The 18,053-nt window shown below is 37.6% G+C and overlaps 1 protein-coding gene across 1 annotated transcript; it reads right to left on the bottom strand.

The window, feature by feature from the left end:
- Positions 1 to 276: 276 nt before the first annotated feature.
- On the bottom strand, positions 277 to 3,354 carry LOC145566844 (protein FAR1-RELATED SEQUENCE 6-like). The gene is made up of 4 exons (XM_081626131.1): positions 2,090 to 3,354; positions 597 to 1,989; positions 432 to 500; positions 277 to 357 (listed from the first exon to the last, which is right to left on the bottom strand). The coding sequence occupies exons 1-4, from the start codon at positions 3,352 to 3,354 to the stop codon at positions 277 to 279; spliced, it is 2,808 nt and encodes a 935-aa protein (XP_081482257.1).
- Between the last annotated feature and the right edge of the window lie 14,699 nt (positions 3,355 to 18,053).

The following is an 18,053-nucleotide window of genomic DNA, read 5'->3' as shown; positions in this document are numbered from 1 at the left end:
ACATCATATAGGAACGATAATAGTTATTGCAAAGTAATGGGAATAAGGCATTCCAGTGAAATGCATAATGATAATAACACTAACATTTTCAAAAAATAAAGCAGCAAACACTTATATTACATGTTCAGAACCCTAATTAAAAAACAAATCATTGACAAAGTACATAAAATGTTTTCCAAACATATTCAAAATGCGACAGCAATAACACAGACACTTATTGTTGAATGACAAATACAGCACCCGGGCATAAGTAATCAGCCATATGACAATCAAACTCTAGCATCGGGTCCTTGTCTTTCCACAGGCTGCCTTAGGTAGTCGAGTTCTTGAAATGTCTGCTGTAGCCTGGCGCTTACACTAGAAAAAAAAAACTAATATTAATAGATATCGTGAAAGAAAGGATTGTTCTAATACTTGCATCCGGAAATTACCTTACTACTAACTGTTTTGGTCGATGACAGCAACGGCACCAAATCCTCCAACAATTTAACCTTCTTGCCCTACATCAAAACAATGGCGAAATAAACAACTGATGTGATGGGTTGGAATTATATGTGTAATACAAAAGATGTAGAAACCTTGTTTGGTGTGGCTACCGCTTTCTTGCTTGATGGTGCTGTGATGCTATCATTTTCCCTTTGATCACAAACCTTTTTCTTCTTACCAGGACAACAAGGTTTCGTAGCCTGTCCTGCTGAATCTTTCGGGATCGATTTGCTTTTCTTTTTTGTTTTGTCTAAGGTAGCCGAACTTGTTGCATTTGTAACCGAATTGGTGGTGCGTTTTTTCATTCCGGGTTTTTTGAAACCCATCTCTGCCAACGTCTTTGGTCGAGATCCCTTAGGCCGGCCACGAGGTTTTTTCTTCAAAATTGGATCCTTTATGCCATTGGTAACACGATGTGGTTCATTATCGAGGGAATCAAATTGGCCATCCATGGCATCTAAGTACTCCAATTCGGCCTGCTGATGAACAGGCGAAACGGTGTAGCTACTTGTTTGTGTTTCCATATTCTGAGCAGTACCATCATCGGGTAAAGATAAGGTTATGCTCTCAGCTGCCTTCTTTTGCCTGCACTGTAGGACTTGACTCCTTATATTCAGTAATGCATTTGTAACCAAAGAAACCGCTTCTTCATCCACCATAGCGGCAGCATCGCATATCTCTTCAAACTCGGACATCAACTTGTTGTACCTTTTGACAGCGGCATATTTGTTTGGGTCGTGATAGGAGACCGCAACCCGTGTGTGTTTCCTTAGTATATCCTTTCGCCATCTCCTTAAAACATACTGTTCCGGAACTTCAACAACATGATTCTTATCAAGTATTTGTATCATGTGTTTGCACATTATACCATGTGTGACGAATTTCCGGCACTGACATATAACCTCCAAATTATCCTTGTTGAATGTGGCTTTGAAAAACCTACGACGATCTGTTATAACTTCCTCACTCTTACCTTCCGGCACAATCCACACCCGATCTTCTACATCATACTCAATTTTATTTCCATCTATGACTTTGCTTTCTTTGCAATAGCAATACATCATTCTTGTACATTCGTTCTGAACCTCCTGAAACTTGGTGTCCGTATACACCCTTTGGAAAAACTTTTCCACCTTGAATCCAGTCACTAGCCTCCTCACATACTTGGCACAGTTCGCATCTGCAGCTGTCTCATCACATACACGCTTATGCATTGCCTTTGCATATTTAATAGGAAACTCAAACAGTTTGGTCTTCCTATTCACATAACCGTCAAAAAAACTGTTGATGCTTTCCACCCGTTGTGTTGTCTTCATACCCGCCCAGAAGTAGTCTCTCAGGTATGCGGGAACCCACATATGCCTTTCACTATAAAGGGTGGACAACCAGTCATTGTCATCTAGATTGTTGTCGGTTATAAACTTTGTCCAATCATTCTCAAACTGTTCAACGGTCAAACTTTCATAAACGATAGCTTTCATCACAGGTTTGAAAACTTTGTACCTGCAACTCGTCCACATTATTTTGAAAAACATTAGCTGTAATAGACATGTTTTGTAAAATAATCACAAACCAAATGAACGCACAAATTACTACTACTAACCCTTTGCATTTGCCCAATTTTTCGGGAATTTTTCGCATAATGTGCCATATGCACCATTGATGCCGTGACTCAGGCATTACCTCTTCTAAGGGCTTCCTCATGGCTGCTGCCTGATCAGTGAGAATTGCTGCTGGGGCTTTGTTATTCATAGCTAATAACCACTCCTGAAAAATCCACGTAAAGGTATCACAATCTTCGTGTGACACCAATGCACACCCCAACAATATGGTTTGGCCATGATGGTTTACACCAACGAAATTAACGAATGGTAATTCATACTTATTTGTTAGGTAAGTAGCATCAAAGCAAACTACATCACCAAACTCCTCATACGCAGCCCGACTTCGACCATCAACCCAAATTACATCTTTCAACCTACCCTCAAGATCGAGTCGGATGGAATGAAAGAAATTGTTGTTCCCTTCTTGCATTTTCTTCATATATGTCATCAATGTCCGTGAATCACCACCAAGCATTTTCAGTCTCCTAGCCTTGTACACCTCATGAGCTAAGTCCTTCACGGTGAAGCGTAGGTTGTCAAACCCATCAACTTCAGCAGAAAAACAACCGTGAATTTGTGAAATGGGCACGCCTTCTTCAAAAAAGTCCAACAACCTCTTCCTAGCCCTCGATGTTAGTCCCTTCATTCTATACTCTTTCACTAAGCTTGCCTTGCGTGGGGTAGCATCATGAGTATGTTCCAACTCCACTTTCTTGATCTCCCATTCCCCCCCGCGGTTTATGCTAGCGTATACCTTCGCCAGACACTCACATTTTTTGGATTTTCTCTTGCGCTTGCTCAGCTCATCCGCACACACTACACCACCAACAACTCCACCCGATCCTGATACATCCATCGCCTTAGCCCTCCTCTTTGCTTCCCTCATGGCTCTCATATCAGGTCGACCCCAACATTCACACCTCCATGTTGTTGCAATACGGTCTCTCACCTCCCCTTTCGAATAGACACCTTGGGCTCTTGTAACACCAAAACCCTGTTGCTCAGCATAGGATTTGTAATATGCCTCGATATCTTGCCAACTTTTAAAAATCATTCCGGTTTTTGGGGGTTCAACTAAATTCACGACACTTACAGTATTACTACCAACAACAGTGCCTCCTGTGCCGTTCGTTGTGTTCGGAGATAAATACATATCTCTATTCTGCCCATCACACACAGCTTCACTAACAATGTCATGAACTTCAACGTATTCACAATCAGATTCCTGCCCATCACCCATACTATCACCCACACTGTCAGCCATATTATATATCAGGCCTTATGTAATCAAAATCAATAGAACCTGCATGTAATCCAGATCGTGACAATAAGCATTACATTCATAGTCTACTCAGTTTAATCACTACGAGTCTACGACACAGCCTAATTCAAGGGTTTAATCAAGATACATAACATAACACACTATCAAACACCTCTACCAAAACAAACAGATCCAAATAACAAAACAATTTTCAAACTATAAAGTTTTCCAAAATTATTTCTTAGGTTCACCTTGAATTAGTTTTTTTCTAATATAACGTTGGCATTCATCAAGTAACAAAATATTAACTGAATTTTAAGTAAAAATGTCCAAACTAACCTGGAGAAAAATTTAGTAAAAGCAGAATTACATCAGACATTGTAGATCTTCGGTGTTTAAGCCATACACAATCAGCAATGGAACTGATCTATATGGATCGCTGCGATCCGAAATTTGTTGCAACACGATTTTTTCTTCTCATTTGAAATAGTTAGATTCTTGTGGGTGAAGAAATTTTAGTCAAAAAGATAAATTTGACTAAACAAAAATTACCAACAACCGACTAATTTTTTCCACTTTTATACCAACATTTAACCATGGTTCGCTGGCTAACTCAATCACTGACGGAAGAAAGCTATAGACGTTACCATCAGTTGTCCAACGTGTATTGCTACATAATGCTGATTCATATTCCAGTCATCTCAAACGCTGATGTGGCAAAATTGATTGACAAAGTTTGTTGATCAACAAGATCAACTGGGCAGCCCCCATTTTGAACTCCAAAACTTGAATAGATTCAATAACAGGGCATGGATATTAGATGCTCACACAGACTATGTGTCTGAAAGAAACAAGCGTGATGATGAAGTTAAAAGATGCAAAACTACACAACAAGCTTAGTACTGAAGCAACATTATTAACTAAAACAAAAAATGAAACTTACTGCTCTCATCAAAATCAAAGGCATCAATAATTTCACCATCCTCCAATTCATGATTATCAGCCGTATCTTCCTCAGTCAACCAACACCAATCATAAACAAAAGTCAAGGAACCAACATCATCAGAGAAGCCACGCATAAGCTGAGGCAGTAATGGTGCAGCACGTCTCACTCTTATAAATGTGTCTCTCTCCTTGGGCACACGGATGCACAGAGTTACATAGTGTTCAGCACAGCGTCCATGACCACCTTAAATCCCAACAATTTGGAGGAGCCAAATAAATAAAAGAGAATCAAGGTAACAGCATACGGAAGAACAGTAAAGAATAATACACAAATAGAGGAAAGGAAAATTTCTTAATTATTACCTCAAAAGGGGGTGTTTGTGAATTACTACCCCTTAAAAAAAAAAAAGTTGTTAATTACTGCCCCTAAAATTAATTAATTCTAGTGATTTAGGTGATTTAATCTCTTAATGATATCATTATCCGACAAATTTGTAATTAGTTGCTTTTAAGCCATGATTAATTAAATAAACCCTAATATCACCTCTAAACCACCACTGCACCACCTCCGATAGCCCCCTTACCTCATCCCCACCATCTCTGGCAGCCCCCTTACCCCATCCCCACCATCTCCGGCAGCCTACCCTCACCCCGGCATCCACCCCACCTCTAGACCACCCATTGCACCACCTCTAAACCCCCAACAATCCCTCCCACCCTCGAAAAATCCCCCCTCCCCACCCGCCGGCGACCCTAACCCCCTCCCCCTTGCCGGAGAACCCTATCAGGCCCTCCCTAAGCCTCCTCCACCCCCTTCCCCCCCTTAATCACCACCCTAAAGTTCAAAAATTAAAACCCTAAAGCCCTAAAATTGAAACCCTAGGGTGGTGATTAAGGGGAAAGGGGATAAAGGCAGATTGGGGATGGCCGAGTAAGGTTTTTCGGCGAGGGGTAAGGGGTCAGGGCCGTCACGGGTGAGGAGGGGGGGTATCGTGATAGGGAGGTGGTTTTAGGGTGGGCAAATGGTGGTTTTAGGGTGGGGACCGAGAAAGGGGTGTTGTCATGGTGGGGAGTTGGAGGAGGTAGGTTCGGTAGTGGGTGGAGGGTGGCCGGAGGTGGTGCAATGGTGGTGTGGAGGTGGTTCTAGGGTTTAATTAATTATTTAAGGTTTAAAAGCAACTAATTACAATTTAGCTGGATAATGATATCATTAATAGATTAAATCATCTAATTAGGGGCTGATTAAGAAAAAGGGTAGCAATCACTAGAATTAATCAGTTTTAGGGGTAGTAATTAACAACTTTTTTTTTAGGGGTAGTAATTCACAAAGACCCCTTTTTTGAGGTAGTAATTAACAAATTTTCCTATAGGAAATCATATAATCCGGAGCTATTTTGGTGAGGCTAAGCCTCACGTAAGTGAAAGCTCAATCTCAGCTTTTCCAATTACCTACTTTTTTTTTTCGCCTAATCCTATCACTCCTCAATAAACTAGTGGGGAGCACTCAAAATGAGAGAGTATACCGTACTACATACTACTATAGTATGTACAGGAAGAAATGTAGGTTTTTTTTTTAAAGAGAGGAAACGTAAAGTTGAAGAGCTGGAACCAGTGATAATAGTTGATAGTACTCTTATACATACAAAAGATGAAAGTGTAACTAGGAAAAACGTAAAGTAATGAATAATTGATGGCTAGACCAAAAAGATTAGACAGTACCACATATTAAAGGAACTTCTGAAACAACAATGCCACCATTTTGAGTGCTTAATACACGATACTCGTATCATCGGAGTACAATAAGCCACTTTCTACTTGTAAAGTCATAACTTGTTTTAAGACAGTTAATTTACTAAACATGATATTAATTGCGAAACTCTCCCATTAGATTCAACTCAAACTCACTGTATTAGTTTCTTATGTGTTAAATGCTTACACATATCTATAAATATCAGTAGTGAAAGTTCAGAGATGGTATAACAATCATGCATGTCAACATCCAACAATGATAATATGGTGCGTGTCAACCTGAAAACCCATCCAGCAATGATGACTTCCGCTTCTAGCATCAATGCCATTGCAATCCATAGCATATCTGGTGGTGGCTTGGTGAGTGATCGAAAGTCACCAACTTATGATCCTATCTAAAGTACTCGTATCATCAAACAATAATTTTTCTCCCCTCTTCAAGTTTAAACTGTCTCCATAATCCTCTCCGAATATCAAACACTGCCTTTCCTAGTTGCTGACAACCGTTTGATACATTTCTTATGAACCAACTACTAAAATTGCAAATATGCAAGAGGTATGCACCAAAGGTTAAATTTCGACCCAAACTTATGTCAATACTCAATATACCGCATACTTAGTAGTTTTACAAGTCATAATGCCATGCTTTTGCAAGTTCCTATTAGATAGAAAAGTAGATTTTCTAAGATGGGACAATAGAGGAGAGGTTAAAAAATTGAAAATAAAGAAAATTGACAACACAAAACAGTATGTCCTGATTAGTTATTTGTATTAGGAGGTTAGTTAGGAGCTGAGTCAGCATAGTTATGATGAGTCAGCTAGAGTTTGTTAGAGATATTTTTTTAATATTTCTAAGTCTTTTACAGGGTATAAATGCCTGTAATTATTGTAATAAACTCATTTATTCAATTTGTGAAATAAAAATCCCAGAGTTTTCTCTCTCTTCTTCTTCTTCTGATAAATCCTCTGTATTCTTCTCAGTTCATCAATGGAGATTCTCCATTGAAATCACTAGTTCTTAGTGTTATTATCTTGAGATTCTAAATTCTTGTTATTACCTAATTCGATTGCGAAAACCCAGATCGATTAACTTCGATTTTTCGCTGAATTTCTTGTTTCTTGAAGTTCTTTGGAGTAATCCTGGCACCAATTTCTGTCAAAAGGATGGTGTCTGTCGAGCAGCAAGTGAAGGATCTTGAATTGTGAATGGGTGAGCAGCAGAAAGTTAGCTCGGTTTTTCAAGAACGAGTGCCGAAGATGATGCATGATTTGAGTGCAAAATTGGATGAAGTTGGGCAGAAATCTCCTCCAACTACTCCAGTTTCAACCACGAAATTTGCTGAATTAGGGTCCAATCCAACCAAGACTCTTGGGTATGTTCCTAAACTCGAATTCCCTAAATTTGATGGAAAGAATTGTAGATTGTGGATTAAGAAATGCAACAAGTATTTTAAGTTGTGCAAGATTAGTGAAGAACAGAAGGTTGATCTTGCTAGCTTAAATATGATTGATAAAGCTGAAGTGTGGGTAGCTAGTTATTTGGCAGGGAGAAGTACTGTTGATTGGACAGAATTTGTTGTTGATTTAGCTGCTAGATTTAAATACTCTAAATCTGATAATGCAGTAGGGAATTTTAATAAATTGCAGCAGGTGAGTACAACTGAGTCTTATGTTGATGATTTTGAGGAGTTAAAATCTTTGATGTTACAACAAAATCATGGGTTGCCTGATTCATACTTCCTTGCAAGTTTTATTAGGGGATTGAAACCTACTTTTAACCCCTTTGTCAAGGCTTTTAAGCCTCAATCTCTAGCAGAAGCCGTTGAGTTTGCTAGATTGCAGGAAGAGAATTTAGAGGCAGCTAAGAACATGGGTAAATCCTATACTTCTTTTGGTGCTAAAAATGTTATTTCTAATTCTAGTTCTAGTTCAAGGTCCAGCACTCACCCTCTAGCTCTAGTGCACTGGTACCTTACCAGTCTTCCAAACCTTTTCAGAAACCCCAAATTACCCTTATTGTTGCTGAGAGGAGAGAAAAACAGCTTGAAGGGTTGTGCTATTTCTGTGACCAACCTTATGAAAGAAATCATAAATGTCCACTTAAGCAAACTTCTGTTTATAGTGGAAATACCTAGGGAAGATGAGAGTGATGAGGAAGGGGTGGTAGAGTCTCAGCAGGACTTGGTTTCTGCAATGGAATATATGGACCCTCAAATTTCTGTAAGTGCTTTGAGTGGCAATCCCAGCTTTTAGACTATGAGAATAGCTGGTGTTTGTGACAAGAGTCCTTTACATGTTTTGATTGATTCTGAAAGCACCCACAATTTCTTGGATATTGGGGTTGCTAAGAGGTTAGGGTGCAAAATTGATAGTATTTCTCCTCAAGCAGTGACTGTTGCTGATGGCAATCACTTAGCTTGTCATAATGTTTGTAAAGGATTTAAATTGTCTATATAAGGCACTGAGTTTGTTTCTGATGTATTGCTTATTTCTTTGGGGAGTTGTGATATGGTTTTGGGGATTCAGTGGCTGAGTATTCTTGGTACAATAAGTTGGGATTTTAAGAAGTTAGTCATGGAATTTGATTTTCTAGGAAAGCATTATGTGCTACAAGGAGAAAGGCCTAAGAAAGCTGTAGCAACCTTTGGTCAGAAAGCTAATAAGGTCTTTAACTAGTCTCGTCAACCGTATTTTTTACAATTAATACTTGAAGAGTCAGATGCTGATATGTTCTGTCTTAAAACTGAAGTAACAGATGTGCCTAGTAGTATTAGCAATCTGTTGCAAGAGTTTGAGGTAATATTTGAAGAACCTAAGGTTTTACCCCCAAATAGAAGAGTTTTTTTTATCACAGAATACCTTTAGTGTTTGGGGAAAATCCAATCAGTATCAGGCCATATAGGTATCCTCTGTCACAAAGGGATACTATTGAGAAGTTGGTTAAGGAGATGTTGGAGCAGGGCATTATTAGGGACAACTGTAGTCCTTTTGCTTGTCTAGTAATGTTGTGGGAAAGAAGGATGGCTCTTGGAGGCTATGTGTTGATTACAGGGAACTTAATAAAAAGACCATTAAAGATAAGTTCCCAATACCAGTGGTGGATGAGTTAATAGATGAGCTAACTGGCTCTTGGATTTTTAGTAAAATTGATTTAAGAGCTGGGTATCATTAATTGAGAATGCATGATGAAGATGTGTTCAAGACTGCATTTAAGACTCACAATGGGCATTATGAGTTCTTGGTGATTCCTTTTGGACTTACAAATGCACCAGCCTCATTTCAAAGTTGGATGAACCACATTTTCAGGCCATTGCTAAGAAAGCGTGTGTTGGAATTTTTTGATGATATTCTGATTTAGAGCAGTACAGTGCAGGAGCATATGATGCATTTGAGATCTGTCTTTGAATTGATGAGATAGAATACCTTGTATGTCAAGATGAGCAAGTGTTTATTTGGGATAGACAAGGTAGAATACTTAGGGCACTTTATATCTGGAAAAGGTGTTGAAACTGATCCTAAGAAAGTTGAATCAGTTGTCAAGTGGTCTGTTCCTAAGAATGTGAAAGAGTTGAGAAGCTTTCTTGGCCTGGCAGGTTATTACAGGAAATTTGTTAAGGCTTATGGTTACATTTGTAAACCCTTGACTCAGTTGTTGAAGAAAGGTGAGTTCAATTGTAACAGTGATGCTTAGGTGGCTTGGCTTTTGATACTTTGAAGACTGATTTAAGCACAGCCCCAGTACTTGCTCTGCCTGACTTTTCAAAAACCTTTTGAAATTGAGATTGATGCTTCTAATGTGGGAATTGGTGTTGTTCTTATGCAAGCAGGTCATCCCTTGGCATTTTTAAGCGAAGCTTTGGTCCCTAGGTGGCAGAAGCTCTCTATATATAAGAAAGAACTTTTAGCTATTGTTACTGCAGTTTAAAAGTGGGAGCAGTACTTAACTGGTCAGTAGTTTATAATTAAGACTAATCAAAAAAGTCTTAAGTGGTTGTTACAGCAGAAAATCCCAACTCCATTCCAACAACTTTGGTTATCCAAGTTAATGGGATATAATTATGAGATTGTGTATAGAAGTGGCCTGGCAGTGAAAATGCAATTGCAGATGCTCTGTCCAGGGTATCTAGTTTTGAAATTCTATGCCTAGCTTTAAATGTCTTAGACTTAAACTTAGCTCAGAAGCTTAAGGACATTTATGACTTAAATGTAAATACTGCAAGGATTTTCAGAGATGTCCAACTTGGTCAATCTATTAATCACTATGCTGTGACTGATGGGCTACTTAGAAGGAAGGGTAAACTGGTTGTAGGGCTAGATGATGAATTGTAGGCAGCTATTCTGTGTTGGTTACATTCTTCTGGACAAAGTGGTTATTCTGGAAGGGATGTTACCTTAGTCAGAGTAAAAGGAATGTTTTATTGGAAAGGTATGACTGCTTATGTGTCAAATTTTGTGAGAAACTATTTGGTGTGTCAGGCAAACAAAACTGAGAATGTGGCTAGTCTTGGATTGCTTCAGCCACTACCTATTCCTCTTGAGGTGTTGACTGATATATCTATGGATTTTATTGGTGGATTACCAAATGCTGGTGGCAAGTTAGTCATTTTTGTGGTAGTGGAAGGTTTAGTAAGTATGCCCACTTTATGGCAATGGCTCACCCTTACACAGCTGTTGAAGTAGCTCAGATTTATCTGGAGCATGTGTTTAGATTGCATGGTTGGCCAAGATCCATTATCAGTGATAGGGATGTTGTTTTTTTTAGCAATTTCTGGAAGGCCTTGTTTGAGTCACAAGGTACTGAATTATTGCTTTCTTCAGCTTACCATCCTCAAACTGATGGTCAAACTGAGAGAGTTAATAGATGTTTGGAGATATATCTCAGATGTATGACTAGTGAATGTCCTAAGCATTGGTGCAGGTGGCTGCCCTTAGCTGAATGGTGGTATAATACCACATTTCATACTTCAGCTCAGGCTACTCCATATGAGGTGGTCTATTGTCAACCACCACCATTTCATCTTCCTTATTTTCCAGGTGAATCAAGAGTGGATGCTGTTGATAGGTCTATGCAAAAGAGAGAGGAGATGATACAGAGAGTAAAATTTCATCTAAGAAGGACTCAAGACAGAATGAAAGCTCAAGCTGACAAAAAGAGAAGTGGCAGGAAGTTTGCAGTTGGGAGTTGAGTGTGGTTGAAACTACAGGCATACAGACAGAGTTCTGTTAAAGGACATTCAAATGAAAAGTTATCTTCTAGATTTTATGGGCCTTTTTGGGTTCTGAAAACTGTAGGGAGTGTTGCTTATAAGTTGAAGTTGCCTCAAGATGCTCAGATTCATCCTGTCTTTCATGTTTCTCAACTGAAGAGATTTAATGGTGTTCTACCTGCAATCACTCATATTCCTTGTTGGCTACATGGGAAAGATGCTGAAGAGGAATGGGAAACAGAAGCTATCTTAGGAAGGAGGACAGTCAAGCATCACAATCATGCAGCAGTACAATACTTGGTTAATTGGAAGAATTTTCCTGCTACTGAGGCAACCTGGGAGTTTGCTGAAGATTTTGAGAAACGTTTTCCAGGATTTGATGTGTCAACTCGAGGACAAGTTGTCTTATAGGGGGAAGTATTGTAATAGGAGGTTAGTTAGGAGCTGAGTCGGCATTGTTATGATGAGTTAGCTAGAGTTTGTTAGAGATATTTTTTAATATTTCTAAGTCTTTTACAGGGTATAAATTCCTGTAATCAATGTAATGAACTCATTCATTCAATTTGCATTGTGAAATAAAAATCTCAGAGTTTTCTCTCTCTTCTTCTTCTGATAAATCCTCTGTATTCTTCTCAGTTCATCAATGGAGATTCTCCATTGAAATCGCTAGTTCTTAGTAATATTAGCTTGAGATTCCAGTTCACACCTTGTGTACTATTACATTATTACTAATACCTCGAATTTCTTCCAAAATTTCCATTTCCTCCCATTACCACCCTTTTAAGTGTTAATGGATGATAATAATAAATTATGAAGAAATAAGAATGCCAAGTGACAAATTAGCATTACTAAAGACAGTGAAAGGAGACTTTTCCTGCAAAATCACTCAAAACATTCATTCACATCACCATTTTATCTCCTACCAAAAGAGCATTAAAGTTTAAGAATTTTAGGGTTAATGTTAGAATTTTTCAAATTTTAAAACATAAAATTGTTCAAAAAAAACAATACACATATACCCAATTCAATTCATAGAAAGTATAATTAAACACATAGAGAGTATAATTCAATTCATTTTCATTTATTTTGTTGTCATTCATTGTGCTGTGTTCTATTTTCATCTCTTCCATTCATGTTAAAAATCAAAACTAACATAATAAAATCAAGCTACTCACAAATTTATGAAAACCCCAGAGAACATTAGAAACATAATTAGCTACATTTTGCATAAATAACCAAGAACAAAAAAAAAAAAAAAGAGAGAGAGAGAGAAGAAAGAAAGAAGACACTTACATAGAAAATGATGAGCATAAATGAGATCAGAAGAAATCATTGAAAGTTGAAGAGGAGTATCAGTTCCTCGCAATTTAGCACCATTGAATTCGAAACGAGTAGATCGGAAATTTGCACCAATTTTATCACAGTAACGAATCATCAACCATCTAAGTGGCGTATCATTCTCAATTTTGAAGTGAATTTCCTCAAATTTTCCATCTTTCTCCTTGTCTTCATCATCATCAATCCACTTCACTCTAAGGTTTATATTCTTGCTTTCTTCTGCCCAGAAAGATGCGTCTGATTCTGCTGATTTTACCCCCATTTTTTATCGGAAAATTTAACAAGAATAATCCAACCTTTCGTCAGTTCTTCTAAAATAATCCCACCTTTACTGCTTGTTCTCCCTTACCAATCCTATTTTACCTATAACCTATACAATCGATAATTTTTTTATTTTTCCTTTTTATTTTTGTTATTATTTTTATTTAATTAACAGAAAATTAAAAAAAAATTAATAAAAACGAAACCCCTTCTTTCTCCTTCCTCCCCTTCCTGTTTCATCCTCCTTCAAGAGTTCAACTCACCATTACCACTTCACCTCACCATGATCCACGACCACCACCACTAAGCTCCACCCTCACGACCTCAATCCACCGTCACCTAAACCCCTACACCACCCCACCACGAATTGAACTATTACCCACCCACTCACCACCCCACTATGAACCACCACCACTATAAACCCCAAGCCATCCATGGCCACCATTAACCCCGCCACCACCTTATCCTTTACTCTCTCTTGACAAACCCACCACCACGACTCCACCCTTACAATCCGATTTTTTGATTTAAGGTTAAGGGTTTTTTGGTTGATGTGGATAGATTTCAACGGTGGGTGAGGAGAGGCAACTGCCGCCGTAGCTGCTGCTAGAATGGTTGTGGGGTGGTGTTTTTTTCTGTCTAGGTGGAGGAAGTAGGGTGTGGTATGTTAAACTCAAGAATATTGCGGAGAAAACGGCTTAACCTTTTGCATTGATATTACTCACATATATATACACAATACAATCGGAAACATAACTTGCCTAAAAATCCTAACAAGATAAACTTAACATAAATACAATATTAACAAATATAACCAAACCGACCCTAATACTCCCCCTCAAGTTGGAGCATGCAAATCGCGAATGCCCAACTTGCGTAATAGAAAACCAAACTGCTGACGTCCAAGAGCCTTGGTTAAAATATCTGCCAACTGATGACCTAACGAAACATAGGAGGTAGAAATATTACTATTTATCAACTCATCACGAACAAAATGACAGTCTACCTCAAAATGCTTCGTATGTTAATGAAATACCGAATTCTTAGCTATATGCAAAGCCGAATAATTATCACAAAACAACTGCATAAGCTTTGAATGCTTAACACCAAGAACAAACAACAACTATTTCAACCATGAAAGTGGCAGTGGTGGCTGGGCTTAATGGTGGCCATGAAAGGGGAGGAGAGAGATTGCCCAGATTGGAGCAGGAAGGTATGAGGGAGTAGAAGAAAGGAATTTTTTTTATTTTTTATTTTAAATATTAAAATTAAAAGATTAATTTAAATAATAAAATTTTAACCAATAAGAGAGTGTCACGTCGCTTGGCAACCGATCATAAGGAGATGGTGATCTACAGGGGGTGGTATGGGAGAATAAGTGTAAAGATGGGAGAATAACTATAAAGGTAGGATTATTTAGGGTTAATTAAAAAGTTAGATTATTTTGGGAGAACCGAGAAAAGGTTGGATTATTCGTGTTAAATTTGCCTTTTTTAACTTCTAAAACTTGTAATGTTATTTGTATGTCTTTGTAATATGTTCACGGATTACTGGCCTATGTATACAAGAATGAGTCTTTGGCCCAACTTGTGTCGCTTTGAGCTCTTGGGCAAACCCATGGCTAATTTGACTAGATCCAGGCCCACCCATATGGGTTTAGTGAGCCCAAATCCTTGGGAAAAAAATAATAAAAAATTGGTAGGAAAAATTAGTGTTTGTTAGATAACATAATGAAACATATTTCCTTGGGAATTCCTAATTTATTATTAACCAGTCATTGTATATATTCCCTCCATTTTAGAATAATTGACATACTTTTTATTTTTTATCTTTATTGCAATTGTAGTAAATTGTGGTAGTTGTTTTTTTTTTTTTTTTTTTTGGGTGTTTAGAGAGTTAGAAGGGCGAGTGATAAGAATCAATTCCAAGATCTCTTGGAATCGGAAAGAAAGCTCTAATCACTTGAGTTATCCTTCACTCTCAGTTGTTATAGATATATAAGTGTGTAAAATGTTTAGCATTTAGAGATTTCTATAGCATAGTTGTTATTGAAACAAATCTTTTTATCGTAGTTGTTATATTTCCATATTGTAAAATGTTATAGCGGTCAAACAAGATCTCTATATCGTGGAAGTATAGAGATCTCCATATAAACTATAATATGTTATACGAGTAGTTGCTAAACATAGTCTCAAGCTCTCAACAATCTCATATGAAGTGTAAAATGTTATAGTTGCTAAATAAGAGTCTGTTTATTTTAGCTTAATTTCAGTTCACTTCAACTTAGCTCCAATTAGTTCAGTTCTTAATTTTTTTTTTCTCTCATAAAATATTCATTTCATTTCAATTTAGTTCAACTTCAATCAGCTCAATTTAGTTCAGCTCAATAAATGTGAATAGGTCCGGATCTCTATTGTAGTTGTTATATACTTATATGTAGTCTTCAATGGTATATTAGTATGTATATAAGAGTGGGGAAAGTCTCCAAAAATCAAAGGAAAATGATGGATTTGATGATGTGTTTATTAGGATTGTGTATCTAAAATGTTTTAGGCATAACATACAGGCTTTATCATGGATGTGTTAGTGGTTTGGTTCTATAGTCATTAGGCATGTGGCATGCACACGATAGATTAATTAAATAAAATTAACTTTGCCGATTAATTTATTATCAATGGAGATTCTTGGATTGTCATCCTGTGTTATTTTGTATTGTAATTTATTTAGCCCTTAATTTCGTCGCTCTATCAATATGCTACGACGTTAACATGGAAAACCATTATGTTTGATTAGATGGGAGCAGAATGTACAACAAGCAAGCACCATCTTCAGAAGCCCTTTTATTTTATGTTTTGGTGTTCCACCCGGTTTAACTTTAGGGCTAATCCGAATTTGGGGATTAGTTTTTGGTGATTAGCTTTCAGTCCTCTCCCGATTGTTATTGTGAGGGATCGAACACGAGTCCACCCTATCAAATGTAGTCCCAATCACCACTACACTAATATCCAATTGGTTTTAGAAGCCCTTTTATAAATGGATACTATGACATCTCCAATTTAAAGTTAAATTATATTAAACCTGCACCTTTTAAACAATACCTAGGAATTGAAACGATTGATCAAATAAATGGAAGTAATTACTTACCAACACAATAGTTATAAGGAGTACATAATTTATTTATTTTTTTGACGAGGAAGGAGTACTTAATAATGTTATGCTATCGGATCAAGCATAGTGAAATTATTCAAGCATTAAAGCTATTAATTGTATTATCCATTGTATTATTAGCCGCCATGAATGAAGTCACAACAACATAACACTTCACTCATGCAACCACCATCATCATAATTACCATAGTTAGACATACAAGTATCCCTACATTTTGCATCAGTACAGCCTTTCACTGTAAATGGATATACGCCACACCGTAAATTAATATACTGCACATCTATATTATCGGATGAAAAAACTGCACCAGGAAAAACTATAATTAATACTCCGTAATATAAAAAGGATGCATAAGTGTTGAAGAATAAACCTCTCAAGTGTCACCACATGTAAGTGTCCCACATTGGTTGAAGAAGAGAGAATCAAACACTTTATAAGGCTAAGGGGCTACTCCTCCTATTGCCATATGGTTTTGGGATGGAACCTCCTTGGACTTGTTGAAGTGAACTCTCTCTCTTAGTTTGCGGGTGCGGCCCAGGCCCGCGTTTAACATGGTATCAGAGCCAGGTTCACGGTATGGGACCTCTAATGGTTTGAGTATATTGCCAGGCCCAAAGTTTGGGACCTTTAATGGCATTAAGTATTCTGGGCCAAATTGAATTGGATCAAGTGATCCTTGAGTTAAATGGACCTTACATGTGAGGGGGAGTGTTGAAGAATAAACCTCTCAAGTGTCACCACATGTAAGTGTCCCACATTGGTTGAAGAAGAGAGAATCAAACACTTTACAAGGCTAAGGGGCTACTCCTCCTATTGCCATATGGTTTTGGGATGGAACCTCCTTGGACTTGTTGAAGTGAACTCTCTCTCTTAGTTTACGGGTGCGGCCCAGGCCCGCGTTTAACAATAAGAAAAGGTTTCATGTATTAATTTAGCTCAAAGTAATTAAAAAAAGTACTTCGTATGATAATTATAATTTATTACACGTGTATGATTATGAATGATTTTGTCTATCTATATTATAAATAATTTCTTAGATGCCACAACAAAATTATAAGTAATTACCATTAGGGAGCAAAAACAATGACAGGACGACGAAAAATATAGGAAGAAACCCTTTAGCAGCCATGGATGATAATGGAGATATAAACAAACACTTTCTTTTTACTTTCTTAATGGAAAAAAAATAAGTTAAATTTGCAGACTAATAACCTAAATACTTTAGTTTATTGACAAATTATAATGAATAATTCTCTGTAATTCTCATTAATCACAATGGCCACATACAATATTTATATATTAGGTATACTTGGAGGGCAAGACCAAATAACCTAAAATAACTCACAATATTCTCTAGGATATACTTTCACAATATTCACAATTATCTTATTTCCTAAAATATATCCTAATACCCCCCCTCAAGTTGGAGCATACGGGTCACAAATGCCCAATTTGCGAAGTAGAAACTCGAACTTAGCTTTTCCCAAAGACTTTGTAAAAATATCAGACAACTGTACCGTCGTAGGAACATACGAAGGTATAATCGTCCCATCTGTAATCGCATCCCGAACAAAATGACAATCTGACTCAATATGTTTTGTTCGTTCATGAAACACTGGATTCTGTGCAATGTATAACGCGGACTGACTATCACAATAAAGGTGCATCCCATTCTCATGTCGAACACCTAAGTCACCAAGTAGTCGCTTCAACCACTTTAATTCACAAGTCGTTGCATTCATACAACGATATTCTGCTTCCGATGAAGAAAGAGCTACAGTAGGCTGCTTCTTAGTTTTCCTTGACACTGGAGACAAACCAAGAAGCACAAACCAACCACTCAAGGATCGTCTAGAGAGAGGACAACCTGCCCAATCTGAATCACACCAACCTTCCAACTGTAAAGCACTATCAGATCTCAATAAAATTCCCTGTCCCGGACTCTTCTTCAAATATCTAACAACTCGCAGAGCTGCTTCCCAATGATCAATCCTGGGATTTTGCATAAACTGTGATAAAATATGTACAGAATAT

Source organism: Chenopodium album, chromosome 11 (assembly GCF_948465745.1).
Source record: "Chenopodium album chromosome 11, dcCheAlbu1.1, whole genome shotgun sequence".
NCBI classification, from domain to species: domain Eukaryota; kingdom Viridiplantae; phylum Streptophyta; class Magnoliopsida; order Caryophyllales; family Amaranthaceae; genus Chenopodium; species Chenopodium album.
Note: the sequence above shows the minus strand (reverse complement) of the source record. Positions and strands in the feature narration are given on the sequence as shown.